This window comes from Penicillium digitatum, chromosome 1 (genome assembly GCF_016767815.1).
Source record: "Penicillium digitatum chromosome 1, complete sequence".
In the NCBI taxonomy this organism is placed as follows: domain Eukaryota; kingdom Fungi; phylum Ascomycota; class Eurotiomycetes; order Eurotiales; family Aspergillaceae; genus Penicillium; species Penicillium digitatum.
Window position 1 is genome coordinate 607982 of NC_089384.1, and position 23936 is coordinate 631917.

At 50.4% G+C, this 23936-nt stretch overlaps 12 protein-coding genes across 12 annotated transcripts; 7 read left to right on the plus strand and 5 right to left on the minus strand.

Annotated features, from left to right (window-relative positions):
* Positions 1–560: 560 nt before the first annotated feature.
* Pdw03_2522 (Ham1-like protein) lies at positions 561–1354 on the plus strand (the record flags this gene model as incomplete). Its single annotated transcript, XM_014681778.2, has 5 exons — positions 561–731; positions 798–871; positions 926–1107; positions 1169–1230; positions 1289–1354. 5 exons carry the CDS (start codon positions 561–563, stop codon positions 1352–1354), a joined length of 555 nt encoding a protein of 184 aa, XP_014537264.2.
* Positions 1355–1964: 610 nt separating this feature from the next.
* Positions 1965–3245, plus strand: Pdw03_2523 (SRP40, C-terminal; the record flags this gene model as incomplete). The annotated part of the gene is made up of 2 exons (XM_014681779.1): positions 1965–2003; positions 2094–3245. The coding sequence occupies 2 exons, from the start codon at positions 1965–1967 to the stop codon at positions 3243–3245; spliced, it is 1191 nt and encodes a 396-aa protein (XP_014537265.1).
* A 2088-nt stretch (positions 3246–5333) lies between these two features.
* Positions 5334–5847, minus strand: Pdw03_2524 (mitochondrial 37S ribosomal protein mS37; the record flags this gene model as incomplete). The annotated part of the gene is made up of 3 exons (XM_014681781.1): positions 5334–5432; positions 5505–5584; positions 5718–5847. 3 exons carry the CDS (start codon positions 5845–5847, stop codon positions 5334–5336), a joined length of 309 nt encoding a protein of 102 aa, XP_014537267.1.
* A 292-nt stretch (positions 5848–6139) lies between these two features.
* Pdw03_2525 (DnaJ) lies at positions 6140–7761 on the plus strand (the record flags this gene model as incomplete). Its single annotated transcript, XM_014681782.1, has 2 exons — positions 6140–6514; positions 6577–7761. The coding sequence occupies 2 exons, from the start codon at positions 6140–6142 to the stop codon at positions 7759–7761; spliced, it is 1560 nt and encodes a 519-aa protein (XP_014537268.1).
* A 175-nt stretch (positions 7762–7936) lies between these two features.
* On the minus strand, positions 7937–8659 carry Pdw03_2526 (uncharacterized protein; the record flags this gene model as incomplete). Its single annotated transcript, XM_014681783.1, has 1 exon — positions 7937–8659. The coding sequence occupies one exon, from the start codon at positions 8657–8659 to the stop codon at positions 7937–7939; it is 723 nt and encodes a 240-aa protein (XP_014537269.1).
* Positions 8660–9629: 970 nt separating this feature from the next.
* Pdw03_2527 (Phosphorylase family protein) lies at positions 9630–10871 on the plus strand (the record flags this gene model as incomplete). Its single annotated transcript, XM_014681784.2, has 1 exon — positions 9630–10871. The coding sequence occupies one exon, from the start codon at positions 9630–9632 to the stop codon at positions 10869–10871; it is 1242 nt and encodes a 413-aa protein (XP_014537270.2).
* A 710-nt stretch (positions 10872–11581) lies between these two features.
* On the minus strand, positions 11582–11933 carry Pdw03_2528 (Pyrroline-5-carboxylate reductase; the record flags this gene model as incomplete). The annotated part of the gene is made up of 2 exons (XM_014681785.1): positions 11582–11841; positions 11897–11933. 2 exons carry the CDS (start codon positions 11931–11933, stop codon positions 11582–11584), a joined length of 297 nt encoding a protein of 98 aa, XP_014537271.1.
* A 783-nt stretch (positions 11934–12716) lies between these two features.
* On the plus strand, positions 12717–14315 carry Pdw03_2529 (Proline utilization protein PrnX-like, putative; the record flags this gene model as incomplete). The annotated part of the gene is made up of 2 exons (XM_066100218.1): positions 12717–12726; positions 12799–14315. The coding sequence occupies 2 exons, from the start codon at positions 12717–12719 to the stop codon at positions 14313–14315; spliced, it is 1527 nt and encodes a 508-aa protein (XP_065955618.1).
* A 560-nt stretch (positions 14316–14875) lies between these two features.
* On the plus strand, positions 14876–16512 carry Pdw03_2530 (Siderophore biosynthesis protein, putative; the record flags this gene model as incomplete). The annotated part of the gene is made up of 2 exons (XM_014681787.1): positions 14876–16326; positions 16395–16512. 2 exons carry the CDS (start codon positions 14876–14878, stop codon positions 16510–16512), a joined length of 1569 nt encoding a protein of 522 aa, XP_014537273.1.
* Positions 16513–18903: 2391 nt separating this feature from the next.
* On the minus strand, positions 18904–20204 carry Pdw03_2531 (Cyclin (Pcl1), putative; the record flags this gene model as incomplete). The annotated part of the gene is made up of 2 exons (XM_014681788.1): positions 18904–19498; positions 19555–20204. The coding sequence occupies 2 exons, from the start codon at positions 20202–20204 to the stop codon at positions 18904–18906; spliced, it is 1245 nt and encodes a 414-aa protein (XP_014537274.1).
* Positions 20205–21515: 1311 nt separating this feature from the next.
* Pdw03_2532 (uncharacterized protein) lies at positions 21516–22604 on the plus strand (the record flags this gene model as incomplete). The annotated part of the gene is made up of 4 exons (XM_066100219.1): positions 21516–21537; positions 22153–22332; positions 22384–22456; positions 22592–22604. The coding sequence occupies 4 exons, from the start codon at positions 21516–21518 to the stop codon at positions 22602–22604; spliced, it is 288 nt and encodes a 95-aa protein (XP_065955619.1).
* A 239-nt stretch (positions 22605–22843) lies between these two features.
* Positions 22844–23674, minus strand: Pdw03_2533 (Glycoside hydrolase, family 12; the record flags this gene model as incomplete). The annotated part of the gene is made up of 2 exons (XM_014681789.1): positions 22844–23240; positions 23313–23674. 2 exons carry the CDS (start codon positions 23672–23674, stop codon positions 22844–22846), a joined length of 759 nt encoding a protein of 252 aa, XP_014537275.1.
* Between the last annotated feature and the right edge of the window lie 262 nt (positions 23675–23936).

Genomic DNA, 23936 nt, shown 5'->3' on the forward strand with positions numbered 1-23936 from the left:
GAGAGTCGGGATTGGGTGACGCCACTACGCACCACGCGCGGAAGAAAATTGAAATCCGTGGGGAGACAATGCGTTTGCTAGCCGGCAGAATGTGACAAAATATTAAGCAGTATAGGTTGTGTCCCAAAGTAACTCAAGTGGCCAGCGCTGAAGTTCGAACTAGCTCATCAACGTGTCTCGGCGGAGCCTAAGGTTGGAAGGCGGAGAGCTTGGAGCGGAGTATTGCATTGATCCGCGGTTGCTGTAAGCGAACGTGCGGAATGTCAGAAGTTAATGTTAAATTCTGCGTAGTGACAATTGCCAATTGAGGTACCACCATATGGCTTCATTTTTGGTATATTGGCATAGTGAGGAATCATTGCAGTGCATAGCGACATCCTTGACTTTGATCCTATTGGCTTTCACCTAGGTAATTGCCAGCACAAAATTAGTCATCCATCCAGGTCCAAGCTCCAGCTCTGGTGCCTGAAAGCTGTTTAGGGGAGAAGCTGTTAATGTGCTACCATATCTTCAATCACTACATTCATCATATCAACTGCCTTCGCTTCTTCTGACCCATCATGTCCTCTACCACGATCAATTTCATCACTGGGAATAAGAACAAGCTTGTCGAGGCGAGAGCCATCCTGGGTGATTCGGTGCAGCTTTCAAATCAAAGCATAGAGATCACTGAAATCCAGGGCTCTATTGAAGAAATCGCACGAGACAAGTGTCGAAAAGCAGCTATAGCAGTGTGTCAATTTGAAACTTTTTCTGCTACCAGGGCTTCGTCAAGCTAAATATAGTTTGTTCTAAAGGTCAACGGCCCTGTCTTGACAGAGGATAGTGCCCTTGAATTCAGGGCACTCAAAGGGCTACCTGGGCCCTATATGTATGCCCGATCTTTTTTTTTTTTTGTTATTCACATTCTCTAATAACCTCCCAGAAAATGTTTCTACTCTGCTTTAGGCAATGATGGCCTATGCAAACTACTTGCAGCTTACGACGACAAAGCAGCCACGGCCGTGTGCACATTCGCCTTCTCCGCCGGCCCAGGATCTGAGCCTGAGCTTTTCCAGGCATGTACTGAAGGCAAGATTGTCGATAAAAGGGGAGATGGTGGATTTGGTATGTTTCTCAATCGCCTATAGCAGATCTCTGGGAAGACTAGTTTTTGATATTATTTCAGCTTGTGACCCCATCTTTGAGGTCAACGGCCAGACCTATGCAGAAATGAGTTTTGAATACAAGGTAAGTTCATTCATATAAGCACCTTGTGAATCCACTGGCAACTAATTCAAACAAACAGAATACGGTTTCTGAGAGATGCAAAGCTCTGGAGAAATTGCAAGACTGGCTGAATAATAATGTATGACTGGACTGTAATCCAGCCTAAACTTTGTTGCATGGAGCCTCAAAAGTGCTGGAGATATATGGCATCGGGATGAATGTTGTATGGATGGATAGTTGACTTCGAAAATAAGCATGTGATCTGCATTCAAATAGAGAAGCTCTGAGTTAAACCGACGCAAGTTTGATCCCGAATACCTCGTGTGTGAGTATCACTTCAATAATCGGCTGATATTTTGCTTCGCTTCTTGGTTTAGAACTGAAAGCTAGACAAACACTTAAATGAATGAAAAGGCACATGTGTGGTGGGACAATATGTTGTAAAGATGAAGTAGGCCAAGGGTGGAGACTTGAGGATCCAGTTTGAGCAGGATGGGGCGGTGAGAGTTTCTAACCAATCGGGCGACAAAGTGTTAATAGTGCCGGAAGAGCCGCGTGCCAATCACCGCCTCTCTCCACTAATCAACTCTCATCAACATCCGCCAATCACCGTAGCAAATTGGCCTACCGCCTTTTATATACATTTTTCTTCCTCTCTCTTTTTTTTTGGTTCCTGGCAGATTATTTCTAATTAGTCTCTCCTTGCCCCGGGTTCTCTTCCTTTCGCTATCGTCGAAACAAACCTCTCAGTCACTATGGCAAAGGTTTCCAGCAAGAAGACCTCGGTTAAGAAGGTACGCTTCATCTATTTTCAATTGACATGTCGAATTGGCATGATCTACAGATAGACCAGAGTGAGGACCAAACTGACATGCCCTAATCAGACCGAGTCTTCCAAGACCACAAAGTCCATCCCCCCTCAAATGATCGCCTCAGTCGCGGCTTTCTTGTCGGAGAATTTCCCAGAGACTAGCGCCGCCTTCACCAAGGAAGCAAAGTCGGGCAAGACGAGCGATGCGAAGAATGTCCCCTCTCTCTTGGAACTCTTCCAAGCTTCAGAGCAGGCATCTGGCGTGAAGAAGTCTACTAGCCCCAGTTCTTCTTCCAGCTCAAGCAGCAGCTCCGATAGCGACTCGGATGTTGAGATGGGCGACGCCACTCGCTCCTCCTCCTCCTCTTCGTCTTCCTCTTCCAGCTCCGACAGCGATGCGGATGATGAGGATGACGATAAGCCCCCTGCGGCTCCCACCCCCGCCCCCGTCGCGGCCAAAAAGTCTGCCGGTGTGAAGCGCAAGGCCGAATCTAGTGGCGAGTCTAGCAGCTCCTCCGACTCCTCTTCCTCTTCCTCCGAAGATGACAGCCCTAAGGCTAAGAAGGCCAAGACCTCCCCAACCCCGAAGGATGCATCTTCCTCTTCCTCTTCATCCGAATCTTCATCCTCGTCTTCGGATTCTTCCAGCTCTGACTCTGATTCCTCGTCGAGCTCTTCTTCTTCTGATTCCTCTGATTCCTCGTCTGACTCTTCTTCCGACTCTTCCGACTCTTCCGACTCCTCTTCCTCCGACTCTTCCTCTGAGTCCGAGTCCGAGTCTGAGAAGGAATCTAAGAAGGCCCTGAAGAAGGCAAAGAAGACTCCTCTTCCCGAGTCCGACTCCTCTTCTGACTCCGAATCTTCCTCATCCGGCAGCAACACCCTCGCTCCTTCCCCGGAGACCGAGACTAAGCCCACTATGAAGGCTGTGGAGGCCGTGCTGACCACCTCCTCAAGCGCCAGCCCCGCTCCTGGCAACGGACCTGCCAAGAAGAAGCACACCGGAGCTCGCCCCACCCCTCTGGCTCTCCTGAGCGAGTTGCCTCATAACCACCCCTCGAACGACTACATTTCGTATGCCTACGCGGAACGCGCCTGGAAGGACCTGTCTGTGACTCGTGGCAAGGGCTTTACCAAAGAAAAGAACAAGAAGAAGCGTGGTTCCTACCGCGGTGGTCCCATCGACATCGCCCCCTGCACCACCTCTTTCAAGTTTGAGGACTAAACGACGACGACTCTTCTGCGGCACTCTCGTATTGGCTAGTCCATAATATCAGGCTACCGTCAGCATCTAATCAGAAAATTTGCCACCAAACCCACACACGACCCCCGAGACTGGGCTTTTTGTCTTGGATGTCGCTTTGCTGGAGGGAGAATCGCTATCTTTTTGTTGCTGCAATTACTGCAGTACAACTCAGGTTCGTTGCAATGGATGAATATGGAGAGATAGGGCTCTCATATCCCGCATCATATTTTACCAATTTCACTCAGCACGGCGTACACGGAGCTATGGACAAGGTTGTTGGACCCAAGATTTGCTTTCCTTTGCTCATTAGCATACATCAATTCAAAGTTTGGGACCCGTTATCGACGAACCCTTGAAGTTTTTGCAATCCTCCGTGAAGTGGGAAAGAGACGTAAACTACCAATATAAACAAAATTCTTTTAGCCCGATCAGTGTCTATCAAAAGCACCATAACATGCAAAAATAGAATTGCCACACTTCATAACTTGCTCATCCTGACTCCTCCAAAGACTTCCCTCTACAGTTACAACCCGCATGCGTCACAGTAGCCACGATGCAAGACCAAAGATCTGCAACTGCGCGCTGATTCCTCAGCTAAGAAGTACTAGCAAAGTCATCGTCATCCGGGCGCTCATGTCCAGCCAAATTGAACACCTAGGCGTTCCAGCGTGGTGAAGCCTCCGGACCCGTATTCACACCCAGCTCCAGACTGTATTCCTACCACTCTTTCGGCGGACGAGTTAGGTAATCCATGGACGAAAATTCAAGCTGTGAGCGCGAGGACATTGTGTAGATGGTCATCGGTATGGACCTCTTTGGTGCATTGGGGCTGGAGCTTGTTGAAGAAAAATTGGGGGCAGTGGGTAGGAATAGAATATGTACAAGCCTTTTGAGAGCAGGTTTTGCTTTTGTGTTAGGTGTGGTGTTGGTTCTGGCATTTGTTTTCGCTCATGTGCTTTGCTGAGCGCGAACAGGAACATTGGGCTGAACCATAGTAGTCACAACCTTGGTAGTCCCCTGCGTCTGCCTGTTGCTCTGTCTCGTCACCAACCACAAATTGGACAAGACTGGGTTGTGGTGAAACAGTAGCTTCAGCTGAATCTGACAGCGGCAAAGACTCGCTTGAAACTCTCCAAGCTTGCTCAACGTTAGAGCTTGGATCAGGTGACGGTGCGGATTTAGACTGTGCGGGGAGCTTGCTTAGTAGGGGAAGCAGGAACTGTGTCCCGTGGAGGTAGGGCCAACTTAGCCAGAGCGGTTTGAGAAGAGTTCTTTGCGGGCAGCTTCCTGCCAATAGGCTTTGATGGCTCTAACTAAGAAGGAGGTCAGCCAACTGGCACGGTAGAAGTGCTAGCTTTGAGAAATTGGCAGTTGCTTGTGTAAGCTTGGCCGATGGATTAGCCAATCTGGGAGGATTGGGGTCTTCCGCTGTGGGTAGGTCTATCGGTGAGGCTCGGGATGCCGAGTCAGCAGAACGCTGGTCTTGAAGTCGGTCGACTAGGGATTCCCAAGCTCGATGTAGTTATGGAGTTTGTATACAAGCCGAACTGCGCTTTGCAATTGTCTGTCTATCCAACATTGACGATGTTTGGAAAAAAATGTCAAGGTTTTTTCAGCTTGGTTGACAAAGCGTGGGGATAGGCCTACTGTGCCTGTTGGAACCGGCCCTCTAAGCTCCAGGCAGATTGTTCCGAGTTGAATTTCTTTGAAAACTTTCGATACAGAAACTGAATGAAAGCAAACCATTCGCATTTCTGGTCTCCCATTCACCGTCTCCTTGTTACGTGGGGTATCTATTAATGCATGAGCATATAATGAAAGAAGAGTTCAGCAGTTGACATGACAAGTAACTCCATGTCCCACATATTTGTATACTGTACATATGAGTAAAAGCCAACTCCCTTACTTCTGATGCAAAATAAGTGAACCAAATCAGCAGACCCTGATAATGGCCCGAGTATTCGCGTAATAATGGATTAAAAAGAAACCCCAAACTCCAGGACAACTCGCTTGTGCTGCTAAGTCCGGACAGACAATTGCGAACAATCCAGTCGTGCAATGAACATTTTAACCGAGAACACCATCCTTCTTCCGGGGCCCAACAACCTTGGGATACATTCTCATGAGGTGGTAGTTGACTGTGTTCTTTTTCTGCTCCCGGGATTTCTATATGCGGGGGTAGCTCGTTAGAGAAATGTCGACGCCATTTGAAAACAACAAGTGTGGTTTATAACGTACCGGTGCATCCATGCACTTCCGCAATTGAGCCTCAAGAGCAGCACAGCCCTCTGCGCCATATCCAGCGGAAGCCCAGCAGTCTGTTTGCAACGTAATGTTGTCAGTAACACACTCAAGACTTCAAGATGCAAGAAACCCGACATCTAGAAAGCGAAGCCAGGGCGAGGGAAGATAAACAGCGTCAATGTCGCCACGATAAAAGAATATACGTACTAAGCATCGAAGACATCACCACCACGCAGGGGTTCTGCTCATTTTGATTCGGCCGGCGAACACGGAGGTGGTTGATGGTGTTGAGACGCATCGGGTTCAGCCGGGTGGAGAGGGAGCCTTTGGGTGCCATGATGGGCAATTATCCGGTTCCTAAATCTGGCAACAGAGGTATCAATTGGAGCGAGAAAAGGCGAAAGGCCTTGAAACGACCGTGTGCGGGATTAACGATGAGGTTACTGGCGCCGGCGAGGGATCTTCGACAAACAAAATCCGAAGTTTCGACTCCGCGGAGGTGGATGACTAATCTTAGTCGCGCCCCCGGCCCTCTTTGTCTACCTCGAAGGCTTGCCACCGTCCGGACAAGTCCTGTACGTCCTTTTTGATATCGCAAGCTCGTTAAATCTAACGCGAAACTATTGAGTATGCCTGGAAGATACAAGTTGTCAACACAACTTCGTGGTGTTATTTCAACATGCACGTTTGGAGCCCCGATAGCTCCCGCATCGAGGCGGTTCTCCGCAGCATTCCACCTGAATCAAACATCGCCCTCGTCTACGTCCAAGACGGAGGATAAAGATGGCAACGATGGACCAAATCAAGAAGAAAAAGAGAGTCCGATGGGACGCCGTCTGGCTCAGATGACTGAAGATGCGATGCTAGAAGGTGGACGGTCTGCGCAACGCAACATCGAGCAAGCAGGGTTCTCAGAAGAACTGAAAAATCAGCTCGCAGAGCGCATTGCTGCTTCCTCGTTCAGGAGTGAGTATGCTGCTGCTCATTCCATAGTCGAAATGCCCGTATGTGATCCTTGTCATGCCCTACTGTCCTACAACCACTAACCCGCATTCCCTTGTCGCAGTCTGCCGCAGGACAGGGCACACGAGAGAATGCTGCCGCTCCTAAATGGACAGGAACAGAGCGCCTTGAGGACACGACACTACGTATGCTAGATGACGCGAGCAAACCAATCCGAATGCCCTATAAAATCCCCGATCCCGTGAACCTCAAACTTACTCCCAAGCCCAAAAAGTCTCGTGGAGAACGACTTGCCGAAGCGAAGGAGCGTACTTCTTCATACACATTAAGTCAAGCTCCTGGAGTTTCCGAAGAGGAGCGCGAAAATCTGCGCCGTAAGATGAGGGAGCAGTTGACACCTGGGGCGCACTCCATGCCAATCTCGATCTCTGGTCTTTCATCCCTGGCAAATGAGCGAATCGAAGATGCGATTGCGCGTGGACAATTCAAAAACATACGCCGCGGCAAAGGCGTAAACACAAAAACGGATCACAATGCGAACAGCGCATTCATTGATACAACTGAATATTTTATGAATAAGATCATTCAGCAGCAGGAAATTGTGCCGCCGTGGATCGAGAAGCAACAACAGCTTGGCGTGGAACTCAATCGATTCCGCGAACGTCTCCGCGCGGACTGGCGGAGACATGCTGCAATGTTGATTGCGAGCAAGGGTGGGTCTCTGGACATACAAATGAAACGGGCAAAAGCCTATGCTGCCGCCGAGACTCGTTTGGCAGACAAAGCAAAATTCGAGACTTCATTTACGGAAGATACATCCGTCTCGGAGATCAACAGTGATGGCCAGGTAGTCCCCAAGTCGGAGCCACCCCAATTACCTGCAATTAAGAATGACAGCGAGAAAGCCGCGGATGATCTAAGTTATCTCCCACCATTGCGAGACCCCGGCTACCTCGCAATCGAGCGTTCTTATCACGAACTAGCCGTGAAACAAATCAACACTCTTGCACGTTCATACAACCTTCAAGCTCCAGCCTCCGCCCACAAGCCATATATCAATCTTGACCGAGAGCTCAACGCATGCTATGCCGCGGTAGCGCCTGAGCTGGCAGAGGAAATTAAACGCCGAGCAACAGAGCGTGCACGCCCTTCATCAATCGTTCCGCCGGTTTCCTCTAGCAAGTTTGGGTCACTGGGCATGGCGCAGTCTGTACGGGTTCACGAAGAAGACCAGTCAAAGGGATATGGTATGAAAGAGCTGTGGCGTGATTTATTTACTAAATCTTGAAGGCGACCAAGGACAACACAGAACTCTCCACTCTTTCATTTTGTTCATCCTGTGTGGGGCCACATCGGTGATAATAATACAACAATGATCTGACATAAGAAATGACGAGTAATAGCCCTCGAAAGAAACCAGGCAAAGACGATCTTCTCGACACCACCACTTGGCCCTTCAGGTCTCACGAAGCGATGGGATTCACGTTGCGTGGCTTTTTTGTCCACCACAGCAAGGCAAATGGGATCACGAAGAGGCCGGTGACACCAACAATACCACTCGCAAGCCCATTCATCAAAACGAATGCGGCAGCATTCATTTTGCTTGTGCCAGCAGCGACAGCAGGCACGCCCAGCACCAAACAGAGGATAGAAAGAGCACCCACTATGAATAGTTCGCCGAGGTCAACCCAAAGGTTGTGCTTAGCCATACGCCTGATCGCGGCTGGATCTGGGTAAAGATGTGACGCCTCCCGTAGATATTGCCAATTGAAAAAAGAAGTGACGACACCCGACATAAAATACAGGTACGTGCCGAAAGCGACGATAAGGAACAACGCCCCGATGAAATACGCAGCAGATGAGGAGATGCTCGTGTACATGCCCAGGTACCCATGCTTTGGTAGCCAGTCTTGGCAAGTATCACAAGTAATCGTCTTAGCGCATGAGGGGACACTGGCAGTCATGTTGCTGGCTTCGTCTCGCTTTTGCATTGGGATAATGAAATGATGCCACGGGATCTTTGGGAAGTCTCCCTTAGGCCAGCCGGCCTGCTCAAGGTCGGAATCGCCGAAGGGTAAACGCGAAATGACTTCAACGTCGCCCACCCATATCTCGTTGACGGCGTTTCCTTGGTCGTAGAAATGGTCTGACTTCACGCCGTGTACCGCGGAGATCTTGTTGCCCATCTGGGCCTTTTGGACAAATTGGTTGATGTGCTTTGTGATCTTACAAGCGAGGAATGCTTTCTAATTCAAACGATACTGTACAAGGTAGACAGTGGTGAGTGGTGATGATGAGTTAACCGGGAATCTTGCCCGGTTGACCACCTGGGCAGGTGATCCTGGATTATCAGTTGGAAGGAGCAAATGAGGGAAGGTGCTTTGGGGTGTTTCTTTTGTAACGAGAGAGACGTATCTTCTCGACTTGATACATCGACCTCAGCGATTTGCGTCTCCTCTCCGAGCTTAACAGGAAGGATTTGCTCTCATCTGGTTTGAAAATAGGATGCAGCGGACAAGACATCTTCTTTCGACTAAGAAATGCCTCACAACATTGTATCATATCTGGTAAATCACGATTTGGAATGGGGTCACTCATATTTAGGACCCTCATAATCTCCCCTCTCAGAGGTGCTCGTCATTATACGGAGTATCTGACATGAACTGATATTCACCATGGCTACACTTGGGCTATACTAGGCTTTTACATTCAAATGAGACTGTACTACAGAAAATTTTTTAAGAACTATTGAAGTGTATTTGGGACGATGCTCATGCAATATCTACTCCACACCCAAACCACAAGTTGAAAATGTTCTAAAATAGGTCCAAACGACCTTTGGCGGGGAGTTAGGGTTCTCCCCTGTGAATGGTCACTGCCAAGTGACGATCGTGCATAAGGGCGCGTATTTGTGACCAACGACAGGCTAATGAGAATATAGTGTCCTGCATTTGACTTTCTCTTCACTTCATCACATTCTACGCTTGCTTTTTTTATACGTGACCCCTCCCCCTGCCGCCACCGTCACCTTTGGAACATGTATCACCCCCAATCCTCGTGGGAGATTCGACGTTTCGAAATGTCGATCAATGACCAGACCTACTTTTGAATGATGAATTTTTTTCTCCTATCTCTTTCTTAACTTAGGCGCCGGAAATGACTGCCCCGGTAGTCTTCTTTTTGTCGGTCCTTTTCACTCTCTTGAGTGCACATAGTGCTCCGGTTCAAGCCCAGAACACCCAACGTGAATCTAAGTCGGCTGCACCCCCCACAGTGGATAAACAGTTGTTAGCAATCCAAATTGGAAGCATTGTGGGAGCCTATTTGATCTTTGTCGCTGTCCTCCTAGCTCTTCTGATCTTCGTTGGACGTCGCCTGCGTCGGACGGTTCAATCCTCCAACTATTCACTGCACATGGAAATTCTGAAGCCTGCTAGACCTCCTGTCAGCATGGATCCTAGCCCAGTCTCTCCAATGTCACACAATCTCCCCAGTCCGAAGTCCAGTGGATTCAAGTCCTGGGGATCATTCAACAGGAGTACCAGGCCCTCCCAACCATCCATGAACGGCAGCATGGTGACTATCGACGAGTCCATTGTTGCGAACGACCGAGAACGTGCCCAGCATGATATGGAGATGCTCTATGCGGCAGTTATGGAACATGATGCCCAGAAGGCTTCCGGGGTTGATCTGTCTGTCCGTGAACCAGACCTCCAAGCACAATCACCGGACAGTCAACTCACAAATCCATTCACTGACCGTGGCTCTCACGTCTCAGACAACTCACTGGCACCATTGAAGTCCCCCACCAAGGGTTTCAACAGCTCCCGCTTATCCAAGCTCTTCAACTCGGGCTCCCGGGCTAATCCAGACCCGAGCAAAGTGCGCTCGCCGCGTCTGGCTATCCGCAAAATGCCCATCTCCTCTCCACTAGCCTCGCCAGTAGTGGTTACCCCCCAGGCTTATATACCCGAAAACCCGCCTCTTTCCCCGCGGATCTATAACCCCGGTCCTCCTCCAGTGGTGCCGCGACTGCGGGCGAGCGAGGCAATCAGGCCCGCTCCGGGGCGTGCCCGTCCACCGGCGCCTCTAACCTTGTCAACTTCCTCGCCTTCTTCCTCTGTCCCATCTAACCTACCTTTCCGCGAGGCGTACCCACCGCAAAGTGCCCCGGCTACCAAGACCACTATCTTGGAACGGCCAATGAAGAGCAGGGCGGGTATAGTTACAGGCATGGCTACGCCGTATAGTCCGTACATGCCGTTCACTCCTGTCACACCCTTTACCCCCGGGCGCATAGTGACAAAGCGACAACGGAAGCGGGAGGAGCGGGGGAATGGATTACAAGTCTTGAACGAAGATGATTTGGTCAAGGATGATGATGATCTCTGGGGATGATAGTTCAGGATGGGAAATGAATTTAATTGGGTTGTTTTTGTTATATATCTACATGGAAATCTTCACACATACATACACTGACTGTGTTTTAAGCCTAGCCCGTATCCCCCTCTTGATCTAGTATCTGCATCTACATCTTCTCCTTCAAATGCGTATTCCCCCGAACAATAGCCTCCGCAAAATCCGACCTCGTCCCGCCTTCTCAAGACTTAATAGCGTCTGAATAGTACACCCCCTCGGCGAAGAAATACTCTCCCTAACAAGCGCAGGATGCTGCCCAGACTCCAAAACAGCCGATAACCCGCGAATCCCCTGCAAACCCATCTCCATCGCATCCGCCCGCTTAAATCCCTCGGCAACACATCCAACAACCCCTCAATCGGCAGCGTTAACGTCGCCATCGTAGCCCCTACAAGCACAGTTGCTAGTCCAATTTGTTCAGAATCTAGGTACTTCACCGCGCCAACATGTTTGAAAATCCACTCCGGAGCCGCAACCATGGGAGTCCGGGATCGTCGATGCGGGAGTCTCAATGATTGTCATCGACTGCCCAAACTGCGCACCCATGTTTGGGATAGCTTTCATGAGATGCGGTTGATCTGCGGCGTCGGGATCTGGATTGATGAGGTGGGTGAGGATTGAGCATGACGGACCTGCCAGCATGCTGATGACGAGTTTGCCGGACAGGGCATTGCGGACGCCTTCTTCGCTTAGAATACGGCTTCTGCCATGAAGGGCTTGCAGCTGAGGATTATAATATGAGATTCTTGCATTGTTTGGACGGTTCGGTCGGAGACGATTTTAATGAGTTCTTTGTGTTCCGGTGCGATTGTGGTCTGTAGGCGGGCTGCGGATTTGGCTGTCTTTGTGCACGCGATGAAGTGGAGTATTGGCTTCGGTGTGGTTTCAGCGGATTTGGTTGAGAATGCGCTGTTTAGGAGGCCCTGTAGGACGGCGCCTCCCATATAACCTAGGAGAGTTTGTTAGTAGTGGTTTACTATTGATGGGTGGGTGTGTTGTCTTACCACACCCGATGAATCCGAGAGTCTGTCCTGAAGCCATGATGTTCTAGATGCCAAACGATAGAGAAGGTCAATTAGGCTCTGAGTTGAGGGGTTTGATTATCTCTTTTGACTCATATGGATCTCGGGTGAGGTGTCCGACGTTGGCGGCAACCGATGCCGAGATTTGTTCATTTTATGATCTTTCACTAGAATTCAGAGTATAGTCTGAATCTTCTTCCGACGCTATTTTTAAGATGATACGCCAATCGACCTTGCCGAATGATCTGCATGCTTCTTTTTTCTCATGTCTCTCGGTGAATACGGGATATACTTCCATCATCCAGACCGTACGAGTTCATTGCAGAGAAGCCCTCTCATGATTTCTTTCAACTGCCTGGAACATGAACCATTCATTTCATTCCAAACGAATACGAACACATCAACTCGTTTGTTGACATCTGAAACTTGCCTCAGGCACCAAGCCCGCCCTACAGGTGGCGTATAACAGATTTCCGGATTGGGCTTGGCTTCACCCCGAATGCAGCAGGGATGTCCGCTATCATCTTCGGTCTGTCAGTTCAGATTTCCCTCTTTTGACTGCAGAGTCCTTCTATGCTTGTCAAAATCTGAGCCTTCATATGAGTTGAAGTCATTGAATTAAGAACAGCTGTTGTCTCATCAATTCGCTGATCGCCCCCGCTCTTCTCCCCACCTCCTAGGTCGCAGTTGTCGTCATCAACGGAGAAGGCGAGTTTGCTACTTCCGGCGGAGGTATTTTGGTCGATAGTCCCCTCTTTCTTTTACTCCATTAGGACTTGGCGTGGGATGACCTGTGTGTACTATGATAGGCTGTGAGTTGTTTAACTCTTATCTTGGCAGAGGCGCGGTTTAGACTCGGCTAACTAGACCTTCTTCGAGCTCAGACTTTCTCTTCCCATCATCCACCATTAATCGGTTACACCTCTCTCTGGTATTTCCAGCACGAACCGCCTACATGCCTCTTACCGTCCTCTCTCGAGCCCAGCTCCGTGAATTGCTACATGCGCTCTCTCGCGACGAGATCATCAATCTGCAACGCAATCTCGCCGAAGCTCTACGAGAATACTCCAGTGGATCTCAGGAGAAAGGTTGCTCAGCAACTTACCAGCCCCAGCGAACTGCCATAACTCGTCAAAATGGCACCACCACCATCTTCATGCCTGCCAGCACGGGCCAGACCATCGGCATCAAGATGATTTCCCTGCAGGACGGGGCCGATGCCGGCTGTGCTATTGAACGAGACACCGTGGATATGCAGGAGAAAGAACAAATTTCCTCACGCAGACGAGGCTCTTTCCGGAACTCGGTGGCTTCCATCTCCTCCGACTTGAGTGATTTGTCCGTGGGCTCAGAAGACAGAGAGGACAGTAACTCGATCAGTCCCGTGACCACCACAAATGATAGCAGTGTAGCAGGATCAAGCACGGATAGTTCCACACTCCTCACTGGTTGTGTCAATCAACAAAATGTCACCTCGAACCTTTCTGGAACTCTTGGCGCTTGGCCGGGCGCAGGAACTCGTGACACATCGCCGCGCGGCAGTGTGACACTCCTAGATGGCGAAAGTTTGCCCTTCGCCTTGATCAACGCACATGAGTTGACGGCATTCCGCACAGCATTGGCTTCGCTGATGATGTTCAACAGGCGCAAGAAGGTGCGCACCATCCTCGTATTCGGAGCAGGTACCCAGGCTTACTGGCATATCCGCTTGGCGCTGATTCTCCGTGGCGAGGATATCCGCCGGGTGTACATCGTGAATCGTTCATTCGAGCGCGCTGCCAAGCTTTTGCAGGAAATTTACCAGCCCGAAAACATCGAATGGCGCGGGGACGTCAAGTTCTCCGCCGTCAGCACCGATTTCGGCGAGTACAGTCGCATTTTGAAAGAACATGTGCGCAAGGCCGACGCGATCTTCTGTTGTACTCCCTCTGTAGAACCTCTCTTCCCTGCAGAGTACCTCACTTCAGGCGAAGGCCGTCAGAAGGGCCGGTTGATTTGTGCCATTGGATCATACAAGGCACACATGGCCGAGATTCACCCGGATATCCTCCGAGATGAGGTCCATGTGCAGCCTGCGCATCGTCATTGGAACAAGCATATCCACCGTAGTGGTGTGATTGTAGTGGATAGTCTAGACGCAGCCATGAAAGAGGCCGGCGAGATTATTCAAGCCGGAATCAAGCCGAAACAGGTTGTGGAGTTAGGCGAGCTACTCATGGTCCGTGATGTCACCCGTGATGCCGCCACTGTGGATGAAGAAAAGAGCCTGCGTGAATGGTCACAACGGGGGAATGTCATCTACAAATCGGTTGGGCTTGGACTAATGGATCTCGTGACTGGCGGAGATTTGGTGCGCTTGGCACGGGAGCGGAAGTTGGGGACCACAGTGGAGGACTTCTGAGGAGTTTCGTGGGCTTTGACTTTTGATTCGATGGCTTTTTTGCGTTTTTTCCCCCTCCCCCTTTGCTTTCTATTGGCTGATCTTGGGACTTGTCTTGTTCCAGGGAAATTTCAAAGATCAACAGAGATCTGCCCGAGAGCCACAAATCTTTAAATTAAGAGATACTTGAGATAATGTGAAATCATATGAAATAATACAGCTGTTGCCTTGATCAGATTGCAGCATTCTACAGCTAGAGCCAAGAAAAAGAAAGAAGATAGATTAAAAGGCTTGCACAACCTCCATCGGTAGGTCATAGTGGGCTGATGGTCTGCGTCATCGGCTATGTGACCTCTCCGAAAATCTTCCATCTCTGTTTTTTTCTTCTGATCAATCGCCAGCTTCGCATTACCAACCCAGCTACTGGTATTGGATATCTTTGTTTAGCTGCACTAGCTGCTGCTGTTGGTACACAATTTATCCCTTCCCCGCACAGTGAGGGGCCAAAGCAGAGATAAAAAAGTCTGCTTTCCTATCAGAGGACTTGCGATTCTCCAGAACACCTCCAATACATCCTCGCCATGAGGAACACTGCCTGCTACTTACCCAATGGCCTCACCTTCAACGTCTCGCCCGTTTTTGGTGGAGTCACCTTCAAATCCGCCGATTTCAACATCCAGCAGAACCCCACATTCCCCCCCGGTTGGACAATCATAATTCACACCGAGAAGCTTCCCAAGACAGACCAGCAGAAGGATGAACCAGAACCAGAGAAACCCCGCGATGATGAAGATAGTTTCACTCGTTTCACGACCCCCACCTTGACTCGCGACTCCCTCTACATCTCGTACATCGTCAACCCACCAACAAGCGACTTCAAACCCGTAACCTCACCCACACGCCATATTGCCATGATGCTGTGGGTAACTCTATGGTGGTACTTCCACGAGCCCGAACCAGACATGCATGTGGAGACCGCCGCTTCCAGCATGACCCCGCGCGACGGCCGACCAAAAGGCGTGTGGCGTATAAACATCAAGCGCGAAGGAATCTTCAAAGGCCGCAATCTGCTCCAGAAGCTCGAGCGGATGGGCCTCATAGCGACTGAAGACTCCTCTGTCGGCCTCCAACCCATGGAAACCCGCGACTCAACCAGCTGGTCCACGATGTTTGTCAGTCGACGCAGCTTCTGGCAGCTTGACCCACGTCTGTTCCTCTTCACTCTCACGCCGAGTCGAGGCCGTCCATCAACACCCCCCTACCGGTCGCAGAATGTGTCGCCCGTGCCCGACGGGGGCTCACCCGTCGCAACGCCGCCGGCGCTAGCGCCCATGGAAGCAACCTTCCACACGGCGAATATGGGCCCATTCACTTCGGTAGGACCGTTCACGTCTGGTAGTCATCTACCCACTTATTACCCGCCGCCACCATTGCAGTTCACCTCCACGAACGGAGTGCGACACCCCGTGCGCCCGAAACCGCCGCACCAGGGCGAGGTCTTCTACGTACGCTACATCACCAGCATGAGTCAGTATCTCTCGTTCCGTGTGGCATTTGTGCCGATGACGGCGCAGGGAGCTAGTGATAGTCGACCCGGGACGCCTGTCACTGCGTCCGTGACGAGCATTGCTCATCATCTTACTGAGAATATCTGCTCGGATTTGGATACGCTGCACCGGTGGATGAATGTCCCGCGGGTGGAGGCAATGTGGGGTGAAGGCGGGGAGAAGTCTGTGCAGGAGAAGTTCCTGCTGGCTAGTCTGACTAGCCGACACAGTTTCCCTGTTATCGGGTGCTGGGATGGAAAGCCGTTTGGGTATTTTGAGATCTACTGGGTCAAGGAAGATCGGCTGGGTCGACTCGTGGACCATGTGGATAATTATGATCGGGGCATTCATTTGCTTGTTGGGGAGCAGGAGTTCCGGGGTGCGCATCGGGTTGCAGTTTGGTTGAGTGCATTGGTGCATTTCTGCTTCTTGTCGGATATGCGAACTGAATCTGTGGTCTTGGAGCCGCGGATCGATAACATTAAGTGAGTGGTCGGCATCACTGCTATGGCGGGGGAAAGAAGAGGAAAACAGACCTGCTAACTCCTCGCAGACTCATTAATTACCTCCAAGAAGCGGGCTTCTACAAAGAAGGCGAGGTCAGCTTCCCGCACAAGCACTCTGCTATAATGAGGATCAAGCGCGAGTACTGGGAAAGCCCGGCCCTATAGAGCTGCCATGGTTGCGATTTGCATCGAGACGATCACGAGTTACGAAACAGCTAGCATTGCCTGGATTTTTGAAATTTCTTGTCATTTTTGACCTGCTTGAAACATTTGCATTGGCCATCTCCCACGGGCGGCTTATCTCAAACGAAACGACCGCTCCTTCCCCATCTTAGCCCCTGAACGAGACGTGCAGACGCATAGACTGCTACTCAAACAACCCGCCATGATTAGTGCCTTAGCACAACTGCCAGTAAATCCCTTCCATTTCGAAAACTCATAGATCCCGCGGGTCCGCTCGTCGTCCCTCACCAGAAACCTTCTTCTCCCAGTAATCGGCTCTACGACAGTAGCCCTGATACGGAAGCTTCAAGTGTCCAGTGTTTCCCTCAATTCGTAGGGAAGGTCGGCGGCGAAGATAGGACATTCCTGGGTCATCATGTCATCGGGGTCTCTACGATCCTTTTCCCATTGGAGATACCATAGAATGATGGCTTGAGCCATGACACGGCGTACTGGATGGTCCTCACGTAAAAAAAACTGTTCCAACAAATTGGTCCTCATGATCCGGCAGAATATACCTGCAGCGTGAATCAGTGAGCTGGCCACTTGGAGCGTGGATGTCCTTTGGTGTACTGGGCGATTGGGAATTCTCGGCGGGTGACTCCTTACATCTCCGCAAGTCTGGCGAGCTCGGTGGCGGCTTCGATGCCTGATTGCTCAAATCTGTCATTGACGTGGATGGTGCAAAGGTAGAGCTTTCGAAGACGGGCTTCAAAACTCTGGACAGACAATGCGCCTTCGATTTCTTGTAGGGTCGCCGTTTGTTCTTGGGTCTCTTGAGAGCTGCCGTCGAACATAGATGACAAGACTGGAGATTCTACGCAGAGCAGGTTCTTTGAAGCCATGTATTCTCGGTTGCTCCGTTGGATTTAAATCCTGACGAATGCACCATGACAGCGCGGGAAAGGTCTAGATATCAAACCTGACTGCCCAAATGTTTGGAGATCTTCGACTATTGCAGTTGTCGAAGATCTTTCTAGCTTTTTCAATCCTCCCAGACGAGCGGCGATCTGTCCCCAGTGCTACATTTCTATAGATGTGCTCATTTCCAAGTGCCGAGATCAACATAACTGCTTACAAACAGGGACGCCCTAACCCGCACGAGGCTCTCCACGCAACCTGTAGATGAAAAGCAGTCCTCCCCCCAAATAACCCGTAACGATTGTCCTATACGATCAAGATCACTTGGCACAACCGCCAACAAATGCTCCGATATCTGTCTCCGTGATGAATAATGCCATGGATTTGGTTAATTTCCTGAAGAATCTATCGTATATGGTGCGAAAGAAGAAAGCGCAGCAGGTCACTTTCGGCATGCCGGCCCGCAGACAGAATTGGGGGAACTTCAGGGCCGATCATGGAAATGTCAAGGAAAATGTTCCGACAGGCGGTCACGGCCTTGGTCACTTCAGCCCTGAGATCAACCTCTCGAATACCCCGAATCGACCATCTAGGTTTTAGTTCCTGTCTCCAGAGATCCATCCGACTCATCGACCTACTCGGAGGGTGCCTGGTAAGAGCCAATCTCACATGAGAGTTATCATCCTCGGAAAGGCGTACTCGGGTAAAGCCGTGGAATTTTCTAAGGGGAGGGAAGAAGTTGAGCCTAGACTTGAGGCCAAGGATCAGGACACGGGTTATTGGTAAGGGGAGAGGAAACAAGGGGTTCCGGCTGTGTAGGGGGATGCAATGTCGGACCCTGAATAGATGCGCAAGGGATGGAAAGAGCAGGTTCCCTATTCATACTATGACTGCAACGAAGCTTCTACAAAACAGTTTACAGTCGTATACAACACCCAAGGGGAGGAGTAAGTTTCATTATCCAAGTGGGAGGTAGATAAGTCAAACACACATCGAGCGCGGGCACGAGCAAAAGTCTGAACATGAAATTCTGGGATAGCATCCAGAGGGTGAAACGAGTGAATTGTAAGACCGCAAGCATGAGAAATACTAGACGTACTAATGCCGAAGTAGTGCACGAGATACATGCAGAAGCGAGTGGAATGGGGAAAAGACAGAAGGAAAGCGGAGCGGATCACTCGGAGGGAGATCAAGCTCATACATGATGGTAGATGACGTATGGGGACATCAAATGACAAGAATGAGCGAGGGGTATTGCGTATCAACGGGGGAACAGCTTTTTTCAAAAGCTGGAATATGGAAATGAGAAAAGGAAATAAAAGTCATATGGGAATGTGTGGGAAAATCAACAGTCAGATAGATAGGGAAAAAAAAATTGAGAGGTGCGTGAATAGCATCGGTGATTAAGTAAAAGGCAGATTGCTATAGCTTGAAAAAAAAAAATCAAGAGAAAGAAATCGAGAACCGGCTCGATTAGTGAGACCGACGGCCACCCATGTAGGAGCCAGTTGCGGAGGCGAGGAAGCGAGCGACAAAGCCACCGCTGTGCGCGTCACTGCTGGTCTTCTGTTTCTTGGATGGCTGGCGGACAGGCTCGAACGACTTCTTCGTTTCGAGGTTGGCGACAGTCACATAGCCATAGTTGAGAGAGAGAGAAGACGGGCTGCGAGTGGGGTCCATGAGCAGGAGGTCATCGGCGCCCTGGGAGGAAACCGTGCTGATGGAAGCCGGGGTGCCACTTGAGCTTGGGGCGACGCTGGAGGAGCGCGAGCACAGAGAGTTGAAGGTCTCGGCGTGGGAGAGGGCTGGCACGTCGCGGACGGATGGTGGGGACACAGAGCGGTTGATGCGGTTGGGGGATGCGCGCTGACGCTGGTAAGGGTTGTAGCGGTCAATTTCGGCGACATTCTGTGCTGTGTGGTGGGTGTTGTGCATGGTTGGACAGGAGACGTGACTAGGCAGACGGCGAATGGAGCCGTCGTTCGCGCGGCGGGTCTCCCCACGGGCCTCGAGCTTTTGGCGGCGGAGGCGACTGGCCAGCAGATCTGCTGATGCATGGAGACGGCGCCTCGAGGGGGGGTTAGTCGGGGTCAGGAGATTAAGCTGTAGGATGGGATAACATACCATTCGCGATGTTGTTGTTGTTTGTGACGGTATTCCTCTTCGGCGAGGCGTTCTTGCTCTTGGGCGATGAGACGCTGGCGGTGGGGAACGAGGAAAGGCTCTAGGTAGGTGAAGAGGTCCTGTTCGGTGATGCGCAGGTCCCAATCCAGCAGGAAGAGCAGCTGACGTTCCATGAGGTTAACCTCGGGGAGAGAAAAGCCGAAGCTCTCGAATCCCTTTACTGCAGTAAACCGGGCCCAATGTTTGTTCTTGGGGCTCGAGTCATTGAGATTCTTAGCGGCGAGTATGAGCGAGGCGAGGAAGATGCGATGAACAGTGCAGCGCATGCCTTTTGCGACTGGCGGCAGACGGGATCGAAGTCGACCGAGGTAGACGAGACAGCTCATGAGAGTGGGCACCTGCACCTGCGACCGAGCGACGAGCGAGCTGATGAAAGCTTCGATTGAGGGGAGGGCCGGCAGGGTAGCAGGTTCCATTGGAGGGGTTGATGGTGGTGTAGGTTGGCCATTCTGGTTGACGGTGTTGATCACATGCGCCTCACAGCGGATGACCTGGGCTGCTTGTTGCGCCAAGTATGACACCATTTCGCGAGTCACTCGGGTACTGACAAACTCATCAAGAGCCGCTCGGTTGAGTGTCAACGAATCCATGTTGCGATAGAAGGATGGGGAAAGAGGTCGGACGGAGGAGGAGAGTGGTCGCGGATGGGAATTAAGTATGTCGACAAACAGGCAGAGATCCAAGATCTTGTTCAAGGCACGGAATTGTCTCGGACAATCTACTTCAAGGATCTTTGGATGAACAACACGACAAAGGTCTTTGTGTTTGCGAGGGTATCAGAGTCGACACAATGTGATGCAAAAGCGAAAATCAGATCCAAGACCAAACACAATGTCGGACTGAGAAAAGGGAATTTTCCTGACCAGCAGGATACCTTTCAGATGAAGTACTTTCTTTGAAAAAAAGAATGTTGCAGTAAGGATGGGATAGTTGGGGTTGTCGTGTCAACGCCTATCGATAGCCCTAACTGAGAACTTCAACTGAGACCCGGGGATTATCTAATTTTTTTTCGAGACACAATCCACAGTTCACTGCACGTAGGCAATAGATTGAATATCGTGTCTCTAGTCCAAATGATTGTAGAAAAGGTGACCGGATCAGAAGACAGAGACAATTTATCAAAGGACCGGGTGACGACGTTGAGCATGTAGATGAATCTCGTGAAGAATCTGGGCGGAATACCGGTCTAGTTATAGTATCTGGTATGCGCCATAGTGGGAGTAGAGAGAGAGGGGGGGGGGGGGAGAGAGATACAGTAATTACCCTGCAAGGACGAGTCATCCAGTTAGAAGTCAGAAGGATAAGCCAAGCACAGGGGTAGAATAGAGCAAACCTGCATAGTTGGATCTTAGATGCTCCAACCTTTTTGGCGCGCGTCGTTTGAGACGAGGGAAAGTGACCTGATTTGTTTAGAGAGAACGGGTGATGTACACTTGATAGACTATTATTGTACCTGTGCGTGAATATCCCTAGATTTATCCAATAGAGGGTATGTCTCATTTTTCACGGTTGGATCCAACGTGGAAGATTGAACTTGATTTTGGTTCTATGTGTGATGGTTATTGTCCAGTCTACATGAACCAAAATAAGGGGCATGTTGGGACTCCACCAAGTCAGCTCCAGGATCGCCATAGGTTTGACCCAATTATTCACGACACCCACGATCGTCTCATGTCAGGTCATTCCATTCCTTGGAACGCGTACTCCGTTCCCAAAGAGTCGATCTAGGTCCTATCGGCTCTATACCTGAGAAGATCCCTACTGCCTAATCTTTAAATCCAATCCACTGAATGAAAACCAACAATCCATTCCAGTTAATTATCAACAATCCTCAGCTGAAAAAAAATTTATATATATATATACAAGGTGGCAATTTCAAGTTGGCGCCGCGAACTTGCGTTATGGCCCAATCACTCGAAACCTGTCAGTTTCCGATCTGATCAGCGTGGGGTGAGACAATTGAAATCCCTGTCAAATTGTTCCTGTACAGCTCAACCTTTTTCTACTCCGTACATTTGTACTTTTTAATTGGATCCCTGTCACCGCGCGAGTTGAGTGTGTTTGAGGGGGATCCAACATGAAGAAATATTTAACATTAGATTATGATCCGAACCTCACATAAGGCAGGTCATATCATTCCCGATTTCCCTTATGGCTTTTTCGGTTCCCGTTGGATCTATCGATTTACCAACCTCTTCCCAACCACTTTTTTTTTTTTTTGGTTTCTCCCCGGCAAACCGAGTGGGATGCATGCAATGTTCCGTGCATAGCACTCTTAACGTGTTAGTCACGCCGTAGCCTATAGCCTAAAATAGAAATATATGTATATATATATATATATATAAAAAAGGACAGAACACACTGCATGTGCATCCACATGCATCTATATAAGCGCCCGTCCCCTCCAGCGTAATTTCCACCTTCCCACTCCCCCCCCCCCCCCCCCCCCCCAGCGCTTACAATCCCAACATCATAGAAGCGCTACGACGTCTGGCGTTTCTAATTTTATATCTGTTCTTGTGGTATGTTGGTTCTTAGGTTTTCTCTACGCGCGCTACTCCTGCGGTCTTTCTACCCCAGACCCGGTGCGCGGGTTGTCACCCGCCGTTCCGCCGGGGCCGAATCACTGTGCGATTTGCAACGTTGGTGGGGGACTGCGCCTCGTTCAGGATCGGGCGTCTCGCTCTTTTGTCGCTGTTGGATTTTTTTGCATAGACGGTTGGTTGGGAGGACTTGATATTTTTGGACCAGATTTTGATGTTCCCACAGGTGTTCGCACGGATATTCCCACGGCCCTGGTCCAGGCTCCATCAGTGTTATGGGGCCGTGGGGACTCTAAGAGGTGAGTGGATATCGGCGCTTGGATGGGGCGGTTTCAGGAATTGTTTCAGTGTTGGGCCGGCGGTTAGAGATGGTGTTGGTCAGGTCTACAACATACGGGTGGTATTGGCATGGCATACTGACACTGCGACCGTAGATATATGGAGTAGCACTTTGTTCCTCATGTGACCATGTGTCGTCTTGATAATTATAGTTCTATCTATTATTAGAGATGCAGAGTATCAGTCGCTCTGATTCTTGGTGGTTTTTTTGAGTGATGACAACTCCGACCGAGTGCCGCATCCCAAGCACACACCCATTCAGACCACCCAACTGGCCGTGTAAACAGCAGAGTAAGAAATCCAAGCCTCAATTATCCACGTTTGCCAGAAACCGCTTGTCTGACAATTTAGAGAAGCTCAATCCAGTAGTTGGAAACAGTCAAGTCGGCGGCACCGATGAAGGGTTCAGAGCCAGCCTGAACGGACTTCAAGTACTTGTTGCTGGGCAGACCTTGGTGCTCAATAAGGTACTTGAAGAAGTCCAACAGGTCACCACCGAACTTGTTGATGGTCGACTTGGCGACGAAGCTGTACACAGTCATCTGACCGTTAGGACCGACCCAGACATCCCACTCGGCACCGTTGAGAGAGACGGTAGCAATGGGCCTTCCGGTGCTGGAGATCGGGCCGGCACCTCCGATGGCAGCAAGCCACACCATGATCTCGAACTCCTCGTTTCCGCCAGGAGTGGGAGTAAGGAACATGTCGTACGAGACATCGGCGACGATGTTGTTGTGAGAGTAGCTATTGCAGACAGGGTCAGCGGGAGACGTTCTTTCCACAGTCAACCACGCGCATCAGGGTCGAACAACTTACCTCCATGACCAGTCGGACTTGATGCTCTTAACAGTGCTCAGAACCTGAGGGGTGAACTTCAGCGAGGCACTGGCGTAGCTCTTCACTTCGTTCTTGTAGTTGCCGCCCCACGAGTACGAGGTGCGCCACGCGAGGGCGTTTCCGTTGCTCCAGTCGAGCGTGGTGCATTGCCAGCCGTTGGGGTCCTTGCCCTTGTTCCAGAGGTTGTTGTAGAGGATGAACTTGTCGGTGGTGGTTGTGCCCCACTGGTCGCAGGTTTGGACACCGCGAGCGTTGAGGGCACCGTTAGCCGGGATCGTGGAGGCATCAGCCATGGCGGACAGAGCCAGGGAGACAAGAGACAAAGGGGCGAAGGACTTCATGGCTGCGGTTGGAACCGGTGTTCAGGATGTAATGAGGTTGCGTGTGAAAAGGAGACTTGTTCTGATAGCATCAAGGCCGGGTTCTTCGGCTTGCTTTTATACTGTTTGTACATCGCTTCCATTCGGAGGTTTCCTATTTAGGAACTCTAGACCAACGATAGACTCACGTTTCGTATTAAAAAACCGAGTAGTCCTGTCTCACATTTCATATTGGGGCGTGCGATTTCCTATCCAACGAGATTGTGAGCTGGACTCCACAACA